This window comes from Bubalus bubalis, chromosome 7 (assembly GCF_019923935.1).
Source record: "Bubalus bubalis isolate 160015118507 breed Murrah chromosome 7, NDDB_SH_1, whole genome shotgun sequence".
Lineage (NCBI taxonomy): Eukaryota > Metazoa > Chordata > Mammalia > Artiodactyla > Bovidae > Bubalus > Bubalus bubalis.
Window position 1 is genome coordinate 18,062,084 of NC_059163.1, and position 22,211 is coordinate 18,084,294.

At 41.3% G+C, this 22,211-nt stretch overlaps 2 protein-coding genes across 8 annotated transcripts in view; one reads left to right on the top strand and one right to left on the bottom strand.

Annotated features, from left to right (window-relative positions):
- WDFY3 (WD repeat and FYVE domain containing 3) overlaps positions 1-4,653 on the top strand; it is a 287,453-nt gene extending 282,800 nt beyond the window's left edge. For all 7 annotated transcript variants that reach the window (XM_044945700.1, XM_044945697.1, XM_044945695.1 and 4 more), the window contains one exon: positions 1,303-4,653. In XM_044945700.1, coding sequence (XP_044801635.1) covers positions 1,303-1,426 — 124 coding nt within the window. In that variant the 3' untranslated portion in view covers positions 1,427-4,653. The remainder of the gene's footprint in view (positions 1-1,302) is intronic.
- Positions 4,654-18,224: 13,571 nt separating this feature from the next.
- CDS1 (CDP-diacylglycerol synthase 1) overlaps positions 18,225-22,211 on the bottom strand; it is a 76,434-nt gene continuing 72,447 nt past the window's right edge. The window contains exon 13 of the mRNA XM_025289780.3: positions 18,225-21,059. Within this exon, the coding sequence (XP_025145565.1) occupies positions 20,930-21,059 (130 nt within the window). The 3' untranslated portion in view covers positions 18,225-20,929. The remainder of the gene's footprint in view (positions 21,060-22,211) is intronic.

A 22,211-nucleotide genomic window follows, 5' to 3' on the forward strand; every position in this document is an offset into this window, starting at 1 on the left:
GGCAGTATAGGTGTTTAGTAAAAAGTGTTATCATAATTATAAATTTTTTTTCAGATTAATGTCTTAAACCTTTTCTCCTGAGATGTCTGATTCAAGGTGAGGTAGCAGAAAGTTGCTGCCAGCCACTTCTTACAGGAATTTCCATGATGGCAGAGGAATCTGTCTTGAGCTTCTGTGCTTTGAGACACCCACTCTGTGAAGCCTAGTGATCCAGTAATTTCTGGTAATCAGCACCTCCATATGTCTGCTGACATACATCTGTTCTTTGTAGTGTTTAATTTTCAAAGTACTGTTTACATGTAGGTGATTCTTTAAAGTATCCCAGGCCCTCAAATGTTGAATGGAGGCTTTATTTGAAAAACCAACCAAACAAGTGACTGATGATGACATAATGGGCATGGAAGGAATGCTGTCCCAGAGGGCATAGCCCTGCCATGATCTTTTACCCTTGAGCTGTTAAGGGAGCTTGCCAGCATTCCTGAGGATCTCCTCAAAGTCCAGTCCCTTAAACCCCCGAGGCTGGTGGCGCTTCACTTATTCCCTGGACACTTCTACTGGTAGATTAATGGAGAAAATAAAATTTTCAGTCTTGTGAAAAGCCAAGCTCAAAGTGACGGAGTGCCACATTCAGGGTCATATCCTGCTTTATGCCAGGAATAAGAATGCTTTCTATAAAGAACTTGAACATCTCTAAGTGTGTATTCCACCTCAAGAAATTCTGTCAAGATAAACAGAAAATGAGAACATTTGGACCAGACAGAAAAGTCAAACTACCTGTTTAAGAAATGACTGAAGAGTGACTCAAAGTGTTTAAAAGCTCAGAAGAACTCTTTAGTGACTTGACCAAAGTAGCTTTTAAAATGAATAGTAAGAGCTATAATGCCCAGGGAAAATAGTCAGGCTCCAAGTAAAGACATTGGCATACCGCCCAAGGTTACAGGACATGAGGAAGAATGCCCTACCTCCGTCCTGCGCAGGAAGAATGGCCTCAGAGCTGTTCATTTCCCTTGGCTTCATCCTGTAGGAGAATCTTTTTTTTTTTAATTCTCTTTTGTCAAATAAATGCCTTGCCTTGGTCTGTTAGCACTTTTCTTCATAGAATGAAACAAGGAATACAGCATTCCTTGTGGTCCTTGGTCAAAAACCACATGACCCAGTACGGCCTCTGGCATTCTTCTGACACAGTATGGTCTTGAGCGTTATACTGCAGGCTGTCCATTCTGTTTTTAAATTAGCATTTCGGGCCCCAGTGGTCCGATGTTGGAAAAGATCCATAACTACTTGGTTTTGCCTCTTCTTTAGGTGCAGCCGATTTCAGTCAGAAATCAAGCGCTTGAAAATCTCCTCCCCAGTACGTGTCTGTCAGAACTGTTACTACAACTTACAGCATGAGCGGAGTTCAGAAGACGGGCCTCGGAATTGCTGAAGATTCACCCAGCTGATTGGAGACCACACTCGCGAGACCCCGCTTCCCGCCTCCCCCGTCACAACTCGCAGCTTGGAGGGCATCGAAGCAGTCTCCGTTTACACATCTCTTCACACCGCGCGTCTGAAGTGTGGGATTCAAAGGGAACACTGACTAGACGGGCGTAGAGTCCAGTCGTGGGGCAGGCACTGTGCAGATGGGCAGCACCTGCCGAGAAGACGAGGTGGTTCCCAGGAGCAACGTCTCAATATCCGACTCTCCCTTAACAGTCGCTGTCTCCAAGAGAAAATCCTCACGTATTAACTGTTCTTTTCTTGCGTCTCGTTTTTGTAGAGCTACTCATCCTCAATTGGAAAAATCAACGACTACAAAAAAAAAAAAAAAAGGCTTTTAGAAAATGGTTGTAAATCTGACTTCTTTGCAAGTAACTGTGTATATTGTAAATAGGCACAAAGGCCTTTTTTCTAAATAAGGACTTAACAGCCTGTAACATGAGACTTCCAACTAAACCACTAATTCAATGAAATACTTATGGTTTGTCTGACATCGCTCACCAATTAATTATAAATATTTTTTTTTTAAATCCTCAAAGACATTATCTGTGGTCTTTTTTCCTTCCCCCTTTCAAGCCCAGCCCGTGTGCCCGATGTCCTTTCTCTCAAGTTGCCCATGGTATCTCCACTTAACCTAAGCTAGTAACCAAAACAATGTCATGTGGACCTTCTTTAGGAAACAGTGTGGGAGAACAGGAATCTGGCCCTGAGATACCCTGGCAATCTTTGGGCATCTTGCACATGGCTACACACCACCTCGGTGTTGTTCTGATGTCATAAGGCCCCACGTAGACTTCTCTTTGGACTGCCCTATGGTCAAAGCATCCGTTCTTAGCACTGCGCCCTGATGGTCGGGCAATCCACGCAGTGCAGGAAACCACCCTGCCTCAACTAATGGAAATATATTTGCATGTAACCCAAATTAGTTTCTCTTGCATAGAACATAAGAAGTATGTGTCTTTGGTGACACTAATGTTCTACTATAGCTTATTTTCCAAAAAAGGGTTAAAACAAAAGAAAAAAGTGTACAGAATTAACATGTAAACCTTGTTGTAAAACTGGATCATGTCAGAACTGCTTATATTTAACCTTTACCATTTAATGCCATCTACCTGAAAACAGTGAGATTTATACTGTATCAATGTCTATTTTTTTGTTTTTGCTATGAATATAATTACAGTATTTTAATATTTAGTTATTTAATTTGTTCTACTAGTTGGATACAGAACACACAAATCCAGGGAGACTAAAGCTGGTGGGGGCGAAGAGATAAGTTTCGTTTACAGAAAAAAAAGGCTTTGGTGGTGGGATTTTTTAAAATGTGTGTTATGTACATATATAAATATATATATAAAACAAATGAAACGATTAATCTAGATTTTAACATTTTCAGATATTTAGTGATAATATTATGAACAAATCTAAAAGCCCTGTGATTTGAAAAACATTGAAGCATTTATGGCCCAGGAAAGGAAGGACAGGCCTTCACACCTCTCGGAGTATCACACGAAGGACAGCGGCTTTGGCATTCCCGATTTTTCATCTTTAGGCCCTGGTGACAGGCACACTTATGCACTAAAATGCACATATATGCACATGCATTCAAGCAGAGGCATTGGTACAATAGTAACCTTGTACCTAATGGGCTGAAACCAGCTTAAGAACAAATTTGTTCTTCCTGATAACTAGGTCTCCAAGAGAAAAATATAAAGGCTGCTTTAGTGCCTTATGCTTACTAAATTTACACCTTTATTTACTTAGGTTTGAGCCTACCGTCTATTTATGATTACATATCAAAATTGAGGAAAACACTTCCATTTCTAAAAGTTCAAATATACTTGTTAATAAAAGGATTATTGGCATTAATACTTTAACTTGAAGAAGAGTTGTGTTCTGTTTTCCTTCCTGTGTCTCCCTCTCTCCCATCTTCCTCCCCCTCCGCCCCCAACCTTCTTCCTTCAGTTCTAATAAATAATGCTGGGTGTTCAGCAGTTGCAGGACTTGTGCTCTCACCTAGCCGTGGGCTTTGCCCCTGTCCAGACCTAGAGATGAGTTGTAGCAGTGTTATTCTACACTTTTTAAAAGAGGCGTCCTCCTTGTGTCCACGAACCACGTTTACCCCAAACCCAACGGCAGAGATGTTCTTTAAAGACTTGAATATATGAATGTCTGTACGTAGTTACTTAAAGGTTATTCCTCTATGTAATATGAAGTTATATGAGATGAACACTTTTAAACTTTCCGACACAACTTCCATAACTAGAAGGTGGAAACCAAAACCCTCATGATAGTATTTCCTCTGGCAGCTGGTGCTGTGGGCAACCGTTTTTGTTCAGTGGGGTTTCTTTTCCTTTTTGCTTTTAATGCAGAAATCACAAATCACTCACACACCCAAGAACACTCACTCACATCAACTAATCATTTCTCTGGATGTCTTTCTGTGTTCCATGTACATTTGTTTACCAACATATATTCTCAGCATGTACACCCACCTTTGTGTGGTCCATGTTCTTTCTCTGAGAGTACCTCACAGGGCTTCTGCCTGATCTTTGTAGTGGTTTGTCCATCCATCCATTCATTCATCCATGTTTTCTAACATTTGCGTGTAGTGTGGCATGGTAATGTCATGCTTTTGAAGAGACTAGCTGCCCACAGCAGCCATCCGTCTGGATAATAGCAAAACACTCTAGATAAGTTATTTTGCACTTTCTTATGTATAAAGTTGGTAGAAACTTATTTTTGCTTTGTATCATTTAAATACATTTTGTTTGGGTAAATGAACTGTGTATAAAATATTTATGCCATTAAAACTGTTTTTAGAAAGTATTTTTAATTTCAGCAAGTTTGGTTACTTGTTGCATGACTATTAACACAGCTGACTTTTTGTGTCAGTGCAATGTATATTTTTTTGTCCTGTTATTAACTTGTAAGCCCTAGTAATGGCCGATTATTTGTACAGCAACAGAAGTAAATTGAAGATACTGGCTAAGACTGGATTGACTGTGGACTTTTGTACTATATTGCAGAATCCAATATCTGTTCTTTGGTGGTTATGTAAAAGGCCTGAAGAATTACTCTCTTAGTGTGCAATCTGTGATAACTGAATGTTCATTGTATATCTGTCTCTGATGCAAAAAGGTAGAGTAACACAATTACAATACATGATTAAATGCAGTAGTCCAAATACTTTTTTTTTTTTTTCATTTCAGATAAATACCTCCTATTTACCACCCCCAGGAAAAAAAGAAAAAGTTTTTGAGCCAGCTCTTCAGAGAAGGAAAAACAAAATTGAGGTCCAGTAAAACTGGTGTGTAGTTCTTTTCTAGTTGTGAATATATCTTTCAGAAGCGCCTGCTTAAAGTCTCTGCTTGCAGAGGTGTTGGCTGCTAGGATCTGGCTCCAGTTCTAGTGCAATCCATGTTTTAAAGCCAGGCTTTCCGCATCCTGAGTTTCCCAGTGATGCTGGACTCCCGGGGTTGTGTGCACAGCCGCAGGGAGAGACAAGTGGCTCTTGGGAGACATGACCTTCAGACTTGAATGAACCTCTGGAAAAGGACTAAATCTCATGGTTTCGGCTCCTTTTCCCTGAGCTTTTTCTCTTATCCATCATATTGTGAAATGTAAGCAATGATAAACTATATCTCTGTCTGTCTCCAGCCCCTGCTATATTCACATCAGGAATATTCTGCTGTCCTGCCTCTTTCCGGAAGCACGGCACACTCTGTCATCAGCTAGACTTTCCATTTCAGCCTTTGACCGAGATTGTTAGCAACTCACATCTGTTTTTATAGTTACTAGCTTATTTGGTCTGAAAACTGACTTCCCAGAAAGGGGGAATGTAGAAAACACTTAAGTTTATTTAGGCTGCTTTAATGTCTTCTTTCTAAATATACTAACAAAATTTCCATATCATCTTAAGTATAAATAGTAGAGTCCCACGTTTGAGGATATTGTGCTTATTACAAATTCCCCCCCAGTGCAACTGCACTGTAGAGCCAGAAGATACAGGAATGCTAAGAATTTCTAAGACAATAGATACTTCTTCAAAAATAGATCAGTGATAAGAGAAAACCCGGAGCAGTTCTCATTGTTTTAATGTAGTACTATTCATAATTCTAATGACCTCAAGAAGAGTTGCTGTCAAGGACAGACTTGCAAAATTTTTTTTCAGAGTTTAAAGGAAAATGTGCAAACGATCTTCAGTAAGTCCCATGTCTGCCTTTTGATTCTCCAGTAAAATTTCCTCTTCACCCCTCATTTCGGCCCATTTGGAGTGTTGAAGAAGCAGAGATGGAATTGCTTTAGCACCGGCTTAGACTTTTTTGCTTTAACAATATTCTCATTTTCCCCCACCCTTTGCAAAGTTCCTTTTTTATTTATATATTGTTCTTTTGACTTTTGCTAGAAGTGGCACCAAGCTCAGCTACTGAACTCAGAGATAGCATGGTGTTGAGAGAGCCTTGGCTCGGGATTCAGAGACGGTGACTTCCGGAGCCCCGCGTTTAATCCCTCTTGCTGCACCAGGTTTTCCTGCGTCAACATGGACTGTGAGCATGGGATGAGTCTAAAGTAGCTTTTCCAACTCTTTGGTCTCAGACCATTTTGATCCTTAAAACTATCACTTTTGTTTGTGTGAGCTGCCTCTATTAATAGGCATTGTATTAGAGATAAAAACTGAGATTTTAAAAGTACATATATTAATTTACATAGAAATAGCAATGATGAAACTATTATGTAGTAACATCAATTACATACGTCTATGAAAAAAAAAACTTTTCCAAACCACAAGAGAAAAAATTAGTAAAGACAGGAATGGCTTTACAGTTTTGCAAACCTCTTTCATGTCTGGCTTAATTGAACACAGGTGGATTCTCACATTTTCTTCTACGTTCAGTCTCTTGTGATTCTTCATGTTGGTTGAAGCATAGGAGGGAAATCCAGCCTCACACAGGTATGTGGTTAGAAGTGGGGCGGGGAGGGGTATTTTAATAGCCTTTTCAAGTCATTGTTTCTGAATAAGTTTCTTAAAGATTGATTGCTATATGGTATTGAAACTATTGGGTTAGCCAGAAAGTTTGGGCTTTTCCATAACATCGTACAGAAAAACCCAAATGGACTTATTGGCCAACCCATTTTATCAGTGAACTTTTTATACTCCATTGCTTGAAAACCCATTAGTCTGTCTTGTACTTTGAATCGATCTTTTACCCCTGTATAATTTTATAGCACTCATTGGCTATTTAGAGGGCTTCCCAGGTGGCTCAGTGGTAAAGAATCAGCCTGCTAAGCAGGAGACTCAGATTCCATCCCTGGATCAGGCAGATTCCCTGGAAAAGGAAATGGCAACTCACTCCAGTATTGTTGGCTGGAAAATCCCATGGGCTGGAGGAGCCTGGTGGGCTACAGTCCACAGGGTCGCAAAAGAGTCGGACATGACAAAGCAACTAAACACCAACACCACTGGCCGTTTAGAACTATTATCACCACTGCTGCAATGTGTGTGGGTCTTCCAAGATGCACTTCATCCTGTAATGTATCCCCCAAAACCACGTCATACATAATATCAAAACATCTCTAGCAGTCTCAGGAAATTCTAAGTCAAGCTCACAGTAGTGGATATCACACGTTTTCCAAAATTCTTTAAGTTCTGCTTAAAACCTAGAATTTTATCACTGGCACCAGTCACTGTTGTTTCTTTGAAGCAATAGGCTCACCTTGTTTATTTCAACAACACTGCTGCCCAAGAACTGAGAGGTCTGTCTCCTGCTCTTCCAGGGAGGAAAGATATCCCGGGAGGAAAGATATGCCGGGAGAAAAGCCACCAGCCAGCCGCAACTCAACTGCCGGTGCTTCTCTTCAAGATGAACCTTGTACCTGATGGACCTGGCACCTTCTGGGTGCCTCTCATTTTGTGTCATGTAACTTTAGGTTCAAGGTTTAATAACAGTAGTAACTTCACAGCTTCTCCAAGGACATTCTTAAGAGAAACATACTTTTCCTGGGAGTGCTTGACAACGAAGACCATCACGACAAGTGGGAGTTTGGTGCTGCTGCCCGATCGCATGCCTCAATTCTAGCAGTTTTACTCACCGTTGTTTCACTTCTGAGTTCGGTACAAATATCAATGCATTGAAAAAGGCAAACATTTCAGTATTACCATGAAATAATCTTCATCTTGCCTTTAACCCTTGAGAGGGTCTTCAGGAATCCCAAGGGTCTGGAACTCTGAATTGCAGAAGCACTGGTCCAAGGAGAAGACACATGAGGTGTTCCTCAATTTTAAAGCAACCAGTCTGAAACTGACCTGAAGCCAGGTTTCTAATCGCAGACCCGGGGCTTTCAGTGGGGCTCCCTCTGAAGCCTGCCAAGTGCAAGACAGGCCCTGCCACACTGGCTTACCGCTAGGGCCACGGCCCTCTGCCAGAAACTGCCTCCCCAGCTCAAAGCACACACAGACCAAGAGTGCATCACTGGAGTGCTGGGGTTTCTAAGACGACCTTTTTTTAGTCACATTCTTCTAGTCAAGGCTCCAAAATTTTGACCATGTAAAAACAATAAAGGACAGAAATGGTAGGGACCTAACAGAAGCAGAAGATATTAAGAAGAGGTGGCAAGAATACACAGAAGAACTGTACAAAAAAGATCTTCACAACCCAGATAATCATGATGGTGTGATCACTCACCTAGAGACAGACATCCTGGAATGTGAAGTCAAATGGGCCTTAGGAAGCATCACTACGAACAAAGCTAGTGGAGGTGATGGAATTCCAGTTGAGCTATTTCAAATCCTGAAAGATGATGCTGTGAAAGTGCTGCACTCAATATGCCAGCAAATTTGGAAAAGTCAGCAGTGGCCACAGGACTGGAAAAGGTTAGTTTTCATTCCTGTCCCAAAGACAATGCCAAAGAATGCTCAAACTACCACACAATTGCACTCATCTCACATGCTAGCAAAGTAATGCTTAAAATTCTCCAAGCCAGGCTTCAGCAGTACATGAATTGTGAACATCCAGATGTTCAAGTTGGTTTTAGAAAAGGCAGAGGAACCAGAGATCAAATTGCCAACATCCGCTGGATCATGGAAAAAGTAAGAGAGTTCCAGAAAAACATCTATTTCTGTTTTATTGACTATGCCAAAGCCTTTGACTGTGTGGATCACAATAAACTGGAAAATTCTGAAAGAGATGGGAATACCAGACCACCTGACCTGCCTCTTGAGAAACATGTATGCAGGTCAGAAAGCAACAGTTAGAACTGGACATGGAACAACAGACTGGTTCCAGATAGGAAAAGGAGTATGTCAAGGCTGTTTATTTTGTCACCCTGCTTATTTAACTTATATGCAGAGTACATCATGAGAAACGCTGGGCTGGAGGAAGCACAGGCTGGAATCAAGATTGCCGGGAGAAATATCAATAACCTCAGATATGCAAATGACACCACCCTTTTGGCAGTAAGTGAAGAACTAGAAAGCCTCTTGATGAAAGTGAAAGAGAATGAAAAAGCTGGCCTAAAGCTCAACATTCAGAAAACTAAGATCATGGCATCCGGTCCCATCACTTCACAGCAAATAGATGGGGAAACAGTGGCTGACTTTATGTTTCTGGGCTCCAAAATCACTGCAGATGGTGACGGCAGCCATGAAATTAAAAGACACTTAGTCCTTGGAAGGAAAGTTATGTCCAACCTAGATAGCATATTCAAAAGCAGACATTACTTTGCCAACAAAGGTCCGTCTAGTCAAGGCTATGGTTTTTCTAGTGGTCATGTATGGATGTTGAGAGTTGGACTATGAAGAAAGCTGAGCGTGGAAGAATTGATGCTTTTGAACTGTGAGGTTGGAGAAGACTCTTGAGAGTCCCTTGGACTGCAAGGAGATCCAACCAGGACATCCTAAAGAAAATCAGTCCTGAATATTCATTGGAAGGACTGATGTTGAAGCTGAAACTCCAATACTTTGGCCACCTGATGGGAAGAGCTGACTCATTTGAAAAGACCCTGATGCTGGGAAAGATTGAGGGCAGGAGAAGGGGACGACAGAGGATGAGATGGTTGGATGGCATCACCGACTCAATGGACATGGGTTTGGGTGGACTCCGGGAGTTGGTGATGGACAGGGAGGCCTGGTGTGCTGTGGTTCATGGGGTCACAAAGAGTTGGACATGACTGAGTAGCAACTGAACTGCACTGAAAAACACTGTAACCCTTCCTGTTGAGTATAGTTGTGCCTAAAATGGTGAGCTGGTCAGGAACTTGACCACTGAAGGTCAGTCTGAGGTTTAAGTTCTCGTTCTGCCACTTACTGTGTGACATTAGGCCCCTTCTCCACATCTGAGCTTCCTCATAAGTCAGTTCTGTATTATGATACTTGAGAATTGTTATAAAGATTAAATTGGGTAATACATATCTTTTCCAATGAGTTCGATCTTCACATATTTTGGCCACCTGATGCGAGGAGCTGACTCATTGAAAAAGACCCTGATGCTGGGAGGGATTGGGGGCAGGAGGAGAAGGGGACAACAGAGGATGAGGTATTTGGATGACGTCACTGACTCGATGGATATGAGTTTGACCAAGCGCCAGGAGATGGTGAAGGACCATGAAGCTTGGCACGCTGTAGTTCATGGGATCGCAACTCACAGACCGAACAACAATATAGGACGCGTAGTGCTTTGCCAGATGTTCTCCATGTAGTGTGGCATTAATTTAGAAATGGATTCCCAGGTGACTTAGTGGTAAAGAATACGCCGGACAATGCAGGCGATGCAGATGTGGATTCGATTCCTGGATCGGGAAGATCCCCTGGAGGAAAACTGACAACCCACTCCAGTATTCCTCCCAGGAAATTCCCATGGACAGAGAAAGTGGTTAGACAGCATCACTAACTCAAAGGACATGAATTTGAGCAAACTCCGGGAGATGGAGGACAGAGGAGCCTGGCATGCTACAGTCCATGGGGCCGCAAAGAGTCCTGAACAATAACCACAAAAAATTAGAAATATGAATGTAAAAGGAGTGGTGCATTTTCTAAAGCCTAAATATCTAAAGCCACTGACGGCAAGTTCATCTTCAGGCGGATTCACAGCAGGCAGAATGCCAGCTGCGGAAGAGCCCTTGGAAATCATGCGGCCCAAACCTTCACTGAGCACCAAGAAGAAAGGGATTCAGAGAAAGCTATGACATTCCCAAAGCCCTATTGCTTATTAAATCTAATTCCCTGCTCTGCCCCTAAACTTCCCAACTCCAAGGCCAATGATCTTTACAGACGGCTTCCAGGTTCCATTTTCCATTTTCTCTCTCGGGGGGTGGGGGTGGGGGGGTGGGTGCTGCGGGGCGGTGGTGGTGACTAGGATATTCTTTCTATCAGGCCCAGCTTTATCGTCAAGATACAGGGCTGGAACTTCAACCTTGGCCTTCGACTGTCACACTTCCTGCTCAACAAAGGCAAAGGCAAGTTGCAAGCTGCATTCCAGAGCACAAAACTATTATTTATAGGAAAACAATTCCTTCGTGATTTTGCCCTCAAGCACTGCTATACATTTCAAACAAAGCCTGTACCCTAAAATAGTTTCTGTACATAAAAGCCAAGCCACCTGTTTGCAACCTGATTTGTTGCTGTTCAGTTGCTAAGTCGAGTCCAACTCTTTGCCACCCCATAGAGTGTAGCCCACCAGGCTCCTCTGTCCTCCACTATCTCCCAGAGTTTGCTCAGATTCGTGTCCATTGACTTAGTGATTCTATCTAAACATCTCATCCTCTGCCACCCTCTTCCCCTTTTGCCTTCAGTCTTTTCCAGCATCAGGGTCTTTTCCAGTGAGGCAGCTCTTCACATCAGGTAGCTAAAGTGTTGGAGCTTCAGCATCAGTCCTTTCAATGAATATTCGGGATTGATTTCCTTTAGGATTGACTGGTTTGATCATCTTGCAGTCCAAGGGACTCTCAAGAGTCTTCTCCAGCACCACAGTTCGAAGGCACCAATTCTTCAGTGCTCAGCCTTATGATCCAACTGATTAGGAAGAAATAAACCAGGGAGCAGAGGTCAACCTAAGCAGCCTGACTATAAACTCAAGGATCATCACAGTGTGACCCTGCAGGCCAATTCTGCCAAAAGAAAGAAACCAAGACCTACCCCAGCAGTGTGACCAAGTATGCTTGTGGCTCAAGTGTGGATCCATCCATACAGATTTTTCCTTCTCCTAAGGTAGCAATTTTATGTCCATGATGATACATATTCCACTGGGCCTTGTGGATGATACAAAAATGACATAACTAACCTCTTCAAGAACTTTCTAGCCTATAAATGAGAGGCTTGCCTTCAAGTCGGTGTAAGATCTATAGTTGAATTTTCAGTGAGTCTATTCCATTTCTTACTGTTTCTAATTCAGTAAGAATGACAGTCTCATCACAACTGGTTTTCTCAGCTCTTCAATCTTCATTTTCACATCATTCTATTATTCTCTCATTTCATCGCTGATCCTTTATTGAACTCATATTTTCACTAAATTACATAATACAAAGCCCTCCCAGAAAATTCCCTTCTTTAGGGTGGTTTTTCCTCCCCCACCCCCCAGACTGGGCTCTTGGCGTGTGTGCCTGCTTTCCTGCCTTCGTTTTGTGTAGGTGTGCTAGCATTGATTTGCATCTTCCTCCTTTTAAACGTGGGTATTCCAACCCAGAGTTTGCACTTGCTGACGTACAGTGTGAGTGAATTCACCCTTAGTTTGGGGACTGGTTGTGGGATTTCTGTACTTCTGCCTTGGCCACCATGGTCCATTCTCAGCCAGGCAAGCCCACTAAGATGCTGGATTCTGTCAGTCCTTAAAATCTGCAGGGCTCCTCTCCTCCTACCTCCTTCATTCTGCACACTTGCCAGGCTATCCCTCCAACAGTAACGTCTGCCTTGAGGCTCCTAACCCATCTGTGCTCCACTTCCTCACTCCCCTGCCTCAATCATGTCTCAACTGTCACCTTCTAAGGGAGGCCTTCCCTGACGTCCGGGCAGTACTAAGCCGACCCCTCAATGATGCCCATCAGACAGCAAGGAGGGGAGGCTCAACACGTCGTGGGGCCCCCGGTTGTGGAGACAATCGGCAGCCCTCCCCTGCTCCTCCCCAGGCCCAGAATACCTTCCCCTGTACATCTACCATTACAGATTGTCTAGTCATTTAACAACTTTATTGAGAATTAACATCCTATGAAAATTCATCAAATAAGACTCTTTGAGTTGAGCATTTTAGAGTTGTGCAGCTATCACTATCGTCTAATTTTAGAACATCTGCATCACCCCTAAGGACACCTCACACCAGTAGTCCCATTCTCCTCCCTGTCCCCAACCCTGGCAGCCACTGACCTACTCCCTGTCTATAGAGTTGCCTGTTCTGGATATTTAGTTTAATGGAATTGTCAGTATGTGATCTTTAGGGGCTGTCCTATGTTAGTGAACATAATATTTTGGAGTTTCATTCATATTGTATCATGTATCAGAACTTCCTTTTTATGGCCAAGTAGTTTAGTCCGCTGTGTGGATATATCACATTTTATTTATCCATTCACCACCGGATGGACATGTAGTTTGCATCTACTTTTTACTGTTGTGAATAATGCTGTTGCAAACATTTGCGTTTACATTGGGCATTTTCATTTTTCTTGGGTATATTCCTAAGAGTGGAATTGCTGGATCATATGGTAACGCTTTACCATGTTGAGGAACTGCCAAACTGTTTTCCAAAACAGTTCTCCCATTTTACATTCCCTCCAGCAATGTGTCCAACCCTTTGTTATTCTCAAGAGAACGGCACCAGCCAACCCTCAGTCCCTTCTCTGTCACCTATGAGCCCTCATGAAAAATGTCTCTTTGATTTAGAGACAGGCCACTTTCTAATGTACTTTCAAGCTGAGAGTGACAGCCTGCATTAGTACCCTGGGAATGGAAAGAGAATCAGATGGATACACTGTCATAGGTGGAGACTTCAGCCATCAGAAATGGACAGATGCAGCAGACAGAAATTTAGTATCGACACAGCTGAACTTAAGAGCACCATCACTCAACTGGGTAAAATTGACATGCACAGACACCCAGTAACAACAGAATACACATTCTTCTCAAAGTCCCATGGAATTCACCAAAATAGACCATATTCTGGGCCATAAAATACATCTAAATTAAAAAAAAACAAATCATATAATGTCTGCTTTCAGACCACAAAGAATTAAACTGGAAATTCCAAAATATATGGAGCTTAAACACATGCATCAAAGAAGAAATCTCAAAAGAAATGTTAAAATATTTTGAGCTGAATGAAAATGCAACTTACCAAAATTTGTAAGTGAAAGGAACAGTTAGAAAGGGAGATTTATACCACTTGAGTGCATATATTAGAAAAGAAGACCAAAAATCAATAACCTAAAGAAGAGCAAATTAAATCCAAAGTAAGCATAAGAAGAGAAACAGTGAGAGCATAAATCAGTGAAGTTGAAAACAAGAAATCAGTACCAAAAAATCAGTGAAACCAAAAGCTGGTTCTTTGAAAATATCACCAAAAATCAAAAGGCCTCTAGCCAATCTACCTTAAAATAAAGAGAGGACACTGATTACTGATATTAGAAAAGAAATGGAATCTATCACCACAGATCCTGTGAAATTAAAAGGACAATAAAGGAACACTATGAACAACTCTATGCCCACAAATTTGCTAACCTAGATGAAGTGGACCAATTCCTTGAAAGACAACATGCCAAAGCTCATACAAGAAATAGTCTGAATAGGCTTCTATCAAAGAAATTAATACTTAATAACCTTCCAAAACAGACAATACCAGGCCCAGATGGATTCACTGGTAAATTCTATCAAAAAGGAAGAAATGATACCAATCGTCTACAATCTTTTTCAGAGGACAGAAGCAGAGGAAACACTTCCCAACTCATTCTATGCAAACAGCATTACCTTAACACCAAAAGCAGATAAAACCATTACAAGAAAATTGCAGTCTGTCTCATGAATATAGGTGCAAAATCCTCAGCAAAGTATTAGCAAATCAAATCCAACAATGCATAAAAAGAATTATATACCATAACCAAGTGAGATATATTTCAAGTGTTCAAGGCTGGCTCAACATTTAAAAATCAGTGTAATCCATCACATCATTTAGCTGAAAAAGAAAAATGATATGACCACATCAAATGCAAAAAAAAAAAAAAAGCATTTGACAAAGTCCAATACTCATTCACTAAAAGCTCTCAGTAAACTAGGAATACCGGGGAACCACCTCAACTTGATAAAGACTCTCTACAAAAAAATCTACAGCTAACATGATATTCAATGATGAGAAGCTTAAAGCTTTACCACTAAAATCAGCTACAAAGCAAGGTCTGTCATCCCTCCTCAACATCATACTAGAAGTTCTACCTAATGCAGTAAGACAAGAAAATTAAGTATACAGCTGGGAAGAAAGACATAAAACTTTTTGTTGCCAGGTGACAGGATTGTATGTAGAAACCCCCCCAAAATGTGACTAAAAACTCCTTTACTTAATAAGCATTAATAGAAAGTTTTCACATTATAAAAATAAGTCACTTTCCCATAGATCAGCAATGAACAAGTGAAATTTGAAGTTAAAAACAATGCCATTTACATTATCATTCCCAAAAATGAAATACTTATGTATAAAGTTAAGAAAATGAGTATAAGATTTGTATGATGAAAACTGTAAAACTTTTATATAGACATACCTTAGAGATACTGTAGGTTCATTTCCACCAATAAAGCAAATATCTCAAAGCAAGTCACCTGAATTTCTTGGTTTCTCAAGGCATATGTTATGTTTACATTATACTGTGGTCTTTTAAGTGTGCAATAGCAATATGTCTAAAAACTAATGTATGTATCTCAACTTTAAAATATTTTTAAAAAATGTAACCATCACCTGAGCCTTCAGCGAGTCATAACCTTTTTGCAGGTGGAGGGTCTTACCTCGATGTTGATGCTGCCCACTGATCAGGGTGGTAGTTGCTAAAGTTGGGGTGCCTGTGGCAGTATCTTAAAACAACAATGAATTTTGCCACAACTATTGACTTTTGCTTTCACAAACGATTTCTCTGTAGCATGCAATGCTGCTTGACAGCATTTTACCCACAGTAGAACTTCTTTCAAAATTATTCAATCCTCTCAAATCCTGCTGCTGCTTTATAAACTAAGTTTATTAATGTTTTAAATCTTGTGTTGTTATTTCAACAACCTTCAGGGCTTCCCAGGTGGCTGGGACATATCTGTAAGTCATATATCTGATAAGGGATTTGTATCTAGGATACATAATAATCTCCTACAACTTAGGAAAAACATCACATGTAAAAATGTGCAAAGATACGAACAGACATTTTATCACAGAAGATATACAAGTGGCCCATGAAAAGATGCTCAACACCATTAGCCATTGGGGAAATGCAAGCTAAAACCACCTTGAGATACCTCGGCACGCCAGCCCAGAATGGCCATCTTTAAAAAGACAACACCAAAAAAAAAAGTGTGTATAACTTATTCACTTTGCTGTACAACTGAAACTAACACAACTAGACTCCAATAAAATTTCTGAAAAAAGACAATGCTGAGTTTTGGTGAGGATGTAGGTAAACTGAAACACTTGTACACTGCAGGTAGGAATATAAGATTGTACTTTGGACAGTTTGGCCATTTCTTTAAAAGTTAAACATAAACTTACTATATGACCCAGCAATTCTACCCTGGAAATCTGAAGGGAATGCAGAAATGCCCACACAACACATGTCAACATTTTGCATAAGAACCAAAAGTTGGAAATAACTGAAATAATCAACAAGTAAATGGGTCAGCATTTACAGTATTAATAAAAAGGAAAGAAGTACTGATCTATGCAAAAATATTATGCCAGACATAGAACACTGCATAGTGTATGAGTCTGTGTATATGCAGTGTCCAGAAAAGGCAAATTCCTAAAGACAGAAAGCAAACCAGTGGTTGCCTAAAGCTGGAGGTTGGAGTGAGGATTATGTGCAAATGGGCACCAGGGATTTTTCTGGAGTGATGGGAATGTTCTCAAACCACAAGTGGTAATGGTTGCACAGTGTTATGGTACATAAACTGTATCAATATTGAGGGGGAAACAGAATTGCTAATGATACAAATGTGTCTACCTTACCTGTACTTGTTGAAGCCTCTGGTTCCCTCACAAAGTTTTGAGATTTATTAAAACTGATCAAAAATATACTTAATAGATTATTCAAGATTGTTCTGCAAACTTACCACTTTTCTGGGTCCCGTCTGAAGTTTGAACATTGCACATGCTTGAATAAAAAACCACCGGGATCCATTACACTCCAGCTGAATACACAGCAGAAAAGGAGGCTATGAGAGCTTAAACCCCAAATCCATACCCCATTGTCCTGTAAGTTTGACAGAGCAGTTTGAAATTTCATTCTTTTCCCAAGAGGACACCTTCAGGTGGGCTGTCCTTCAATGAATCTCTTTCTCTGGGCAACAAGACTGCTGGTTTACCCACCCATGTCCTTTGTACACATTTAAGGCCCAGAGTATTCTCTCAGTTCATTTTGGAAACTCACTTCGCCATCAACAGATAACATTCGACTCATCAGCCCGTACTAAACGACTCTCCTTGTTATCTGATGTTTCAAGAATATTCTCCCCTTCTGTGCAGGAAAAGGAAGACAATGGGATTAAGGTAAGACAGGCTTTTGATTTTGGTTAAATTGTCTAGATCTGCCTTTATTTGCAGCCACTGCATGAAGATTCCCAAATACAGCCACTCCTCAGGGAGTGAATTTTAAACTCTAAGTTTCAGAGCTGGTAAGGAGAACCGGCTGTGGACTCTCTGCAGGGCAGACAGCTCGTCCATGGAGGTTAGAATGATGGTGTCCATTCAAGGAGCACTTACATCGCTAAGTCACTCAGTCATGGCCAACTCTGCACCCCTGTGGACTGGAGCCCACCAGGCTCCTCTGTCCATGGCATTTTCCTGGCAAGAATACTGAAGTGGGTTGCCATGCCCTCCTCCAGGGGAATCTTCCCACTTACATTAAAACTACCTAAACCAGATGTGACCAGACATGTGGACACTGTTCTGTTCAGTCCTACCAAAGAGTCACTGCCCAGCAGAGATGGGCAACAGGAGAGGAGCAGAGAGGAAGAAGGAAGGACACCAAGGATCAGCTCCTTTATGCTGAACCCAAATCACAACATATTCACAGGAGCTTTCACTTAACCCTTAACCTAACCATAAGAACTAACAGTAATGAAGCCCATCTTAGAGTCACACCAAATAAACACTGGGATGAGTGTGGAGGGGCTGTTCAAGAGACAAATGGGGATGTGCAGTGCTGGGTCTTCAGACTCCAAACCAGTTATTAGATCAGAAGCTTGAGGACCTGGGGAGATGCCAGCATTGAGCCAGACCCTGGGAACACAGTGGCCATCAAGACAGACACCACTCGCTGCCCATGCAGCTTAGAGCTCTAGTGACGATGAATAAAGATTCACAAAAATAAATAGCAATTACAAACTAAGACATACCCAAGACATTCGGTCCTCTTTCTATCAAGAGGATATCACCTCTCAACAACCATGTTTAATGATCAGCCGAGCTTATTTACTCCCCTGCCCTGAAGATGTCACTGTTGGTGTTGGTGAAACAGTACACACTGTTTCTGTAGTTGTTGAATGAAATGTTTCTTCTCCAAAGAGAAAACGCACAACAGAGTTCAAATGTGATTTGTTTATTTTCCTGTCTGAGTAAGAGGTTCAGAGAATGGATTGACACATATCATAAGCTATCTTCCAGCCATATACAGTAGGTGTACACTGATTCTACTTTTTCTTTTCCCCTGATAGGTGACATTTTCTTTGATCAAACCAAATTACAAATGAAGAGATACTATAAAAATAAAAGGGTGTGTGTGTGTATTTTTTTTATTCTCAGACAGTAAATGTATACCCATCACCACGAGGGGAAAAGCACTGAGGAAACATCTGTACTGAACAGTCAGGACCCTCAGAGTACCTCTCCCAACAGCAGACTGGAACACTTAGCCATTACTATAAAGGAAGTTCATAGTCTTCCGTTTTTTCTGCCATCACATTTGCTACACTGGAATTTAAACCCTCTTCAGAGTGCAAATATAAAAGTGATCAAAGTCAGGGTTTTATGGCAATCTTTGCCAAACTTTATTCTTGCTAAAATATATTCTATTTTAATATACATGCTATAAAAGTACACTAAAAAGGTCAATCTTTAGAGCTCTGTTAAAATTAAGAATTTTTTTTTACATATAGAATAATATACACCCAACTCTAAAAGTATATTTGAGGATAGCTATTACTGTGACCCCAAATATTTCTAGCTTCAGATTTTGTTTATAACAGTATCAATTTTATAATACATGTATTCAGTAATGCTCTCATAATTCTATATTGCAATACTTCACTCATCACTAAAGAAAAATGCAGAGGGAACTGCATATTCTTCAAGAAGTTCTTATTGTGCAAATCGCCAGGTTTTCAACAGAAGTTCCTATTACAATACTTTTTAAACTTTGGTAAGTAAAATTCTTTTATGATCCACATTTGGGGCTTTTAATGCAGCAAGTAAAAAAAAGGCAAAAAAAAAAAAAGCGATGTTGAAAATTAACCTGAAGGTAGCTTGATTTGAAAAATGATCGTTTCCTTCTGTAATAACATCTCCAGGGCTAATTCTAGGTGTGTATGGAATAGTGTGGAATAAGGCTGACTGCACACATTCAATGGTGATGAACTGACTGAGTGCATGCCAAACCAAGACATTAGACTCCTGGGACTGAGTTTAACTATCTCCACCACAATCATGTGGTACACGTGATAAGGCTGCTAGTTTACATCTGTGGAACCCAGGCATATCCGCAATTTTCTTATTTTAAGTAGAGTTGTAGAACAGAAATATAAAATAATTGAAATTTGTTTCTGATTTAAACAAAAATATGTACCCTTTTCATTAACAAAACATTCTTTAAAATATATCAACTTCTCCTCTCCAAACATTTAGCCAAGGAGCACTAGGCAATTTTTGAAGGTTTTTGTGCTGACCGTTCAATACAATAAATACGGTTGTAGTGAGCACACAGCAACAGTAGATTATTGACATCCACTGAGAAGAAATTTATTCTCCTCTGGTTACAGTGTCCAGTCCACCAAAGGGAAGGTTTGGCATTCGTGTGCTTTTTGTTCTTGGTGGGAATCACTTCCGCCTGATTTTCGTTGTTGGAAGGAAGAAACACCAGCTGATGACCTCGGGTTTTGTGACATGATGTGAAAGAGGAACGTGACAAAAATTAGCTGCTACCATGGAGCCTGTCTGGGATGGGGTTTCCAGGCAGATCTCGCTTCGTCCCAGGGGAGTGTCTGGTGGGCTGCACGGGAACCAGGAGCCAGGCACCTGGGACCCAGGCGTGTGGAGCTGTGTCTTGGGGTGGGGGGGGGGGGACGTTGCTCTCCAGAGCAGAGCACCCCCTGCTCTGCCTCAGTCACCACCCCTCCTCACTACCTTATATACTGATGTCCGTGGGTACAGAACTTACGGAGACCAGCTCACAGGGAAACGAAGGCAGAGAAGTCAACCAAGAGTAGGCTGTGCGCGTGCCATCGTCCAGTGCTGCCTCCTGACGGCCAGTCTGTCGAGATGACGGGTGGAGCATGCTCACATCCGTTCTTCCCAGCGGAATTCTCCCATTTCTCTTGAAAGCTTTTGAGAAGATCCTGTTTTTTTCCAAACCATTTTATCTAAGTAGTCTGACGTCGGCTCTTTCGAGCAAACCAATCGTGGTAGAAACTTCAGCCCCTGTCTCTTGAATTTCAAACCTACCTAAAAGTGGAATGTTTTCCCCTGGCAAATAATTACTTCTTTGAAAAGTGGACAGTTATTCTTTTTTTGGATCCAAGTCAGCCCTTCAGAAAATACTTCAGACTGAAAGAGGAGGAAGTGGAGGAGAACTAGCTTCCTATTGTGCCTTACATAAAACGTTTTGCTGAAAATGAGGAACGGCTCCGACTACAAAGGTAAATATTTGTGGAAAGGGCACACCGCCAGGTGCAACCTCAAGACATCCTCAGTGTACTCATTTCATCGTGTGTGACTCTTTAAAATACAAGTCTTTTAAGTGACGAAACCGAGCAAGTAATGGGAAGGAAGTCAACATCAGAAAATACACTTTAGAAAAAGTACAAGACATTTTGCCCTCCATTTGCTACTTATTTCATAACTTAGATCAAGAAAGTGTTAAATATTCACAGTAACTTCAGAGAGGAAACATTCATGTCTATAAAACTTCAATCCATTGCATTTTCAACTGTTTCTGTGTACAATTACAAAAATGTCATCTGTCAGTGCTTTCCTGGAGAATTCTTTATTGTTAGTCCATCCCTCTCCGGCTCCAATTATACCTTCAAGGTGGGCTGTAGTATCCCCTTCTCAATGAGATGAGTCTTCAGCGTTTTATAGATATTTAACTGCTGTTCTGGTTGAAGCACCAACAGCTGCTGCAGCACTTTGCTGGGATTCGGACCCCTGGTAACAGCAGAAAAGACAAAGTTCACACTATTTTGAGAGAGCTGAAGGCAGCACAGACTTGTATTTAAAATAAACCATGCCTTTAGGACTTGCCTGGTGGCACAATAGGGGCTCAGACAGTAAAGAATCTGCCTACAATGCAGAAGACCTGGGTTTGATCTGTGGGTCGGAAAGATCCTCTGGAGAAGGGAATAGCTCCCCACTCCAGTATTCCAGATTCTATGGACAGAGGAGCCTGGCAGGCTACAGTCCATGGGGTCGCAAAGAGTCAGACACAACTGAGTGACTAACACTTTCCCTTTTGGTGGTACAAAGGATAGGATTCACCTGCCAATGCAGGGGAAATGGGTTTGATCCCTGATCTGGGAAGATTGCACGTGCCAAGGAGCAGGTAAACGCTGTGCGCCACAAATACTGAGCCTGTGCACTCTAGAGCCTGTGCTCCGCAACAAGACACCGCAATGAGAAGCCCACGCGCCACAACTAGAGAAAGCCCGCACACAGCAACAAAGACCCAATGCCACAAATAAGTATTTTTGAAAGATAAAATAAGTCATGCATTTAAGTGCAAAGGATCAATCTTAACAGAACTGAAACAGCTCTTACTCAGAGCTCACTATAATGTTAGCATCAGAGGAGGGAAAAAAACCTAGAACTCTCCACTGAAAGGTGTACAGGGTAGATGTGGGAGAAATGCCCAAACACAGAAGACAGGGTCAGTACGAGGCATTGATGGGGTGCAGATCTAAACATTCCACAAAACTTCTCAAAAGGGCAACCTGAGTTAGAAGTGAAGGTTGATAACAAAACCTGAGACTGGACAAGACACAGAAACCATTCTGTAAGAAAAGGAGCACAGTTCCTGGTGGATGAAGATAAACTAAAAGAGAACATGAAAATATAAATATTTTTGCTTCAAAGAAACGTCAGACAAAGAAAGTGTTTTGTTGAAAGAATACACATAGTCCTGAGCCTGCACTGAAGCCGCCACCTGGGATCTACAGTGGGAACACCAGCCTTTGTTCAAAGAAGGTCTTGGGTAAACCCCAACAATAGAAACAAAATAAAAGGGGCTCTGCTTCAGCTGTGGTGCCAGTGGTAAAGAATCTGCCTGCCAATGCAGGAGTTGCTAGAGACACCAGTTCGATC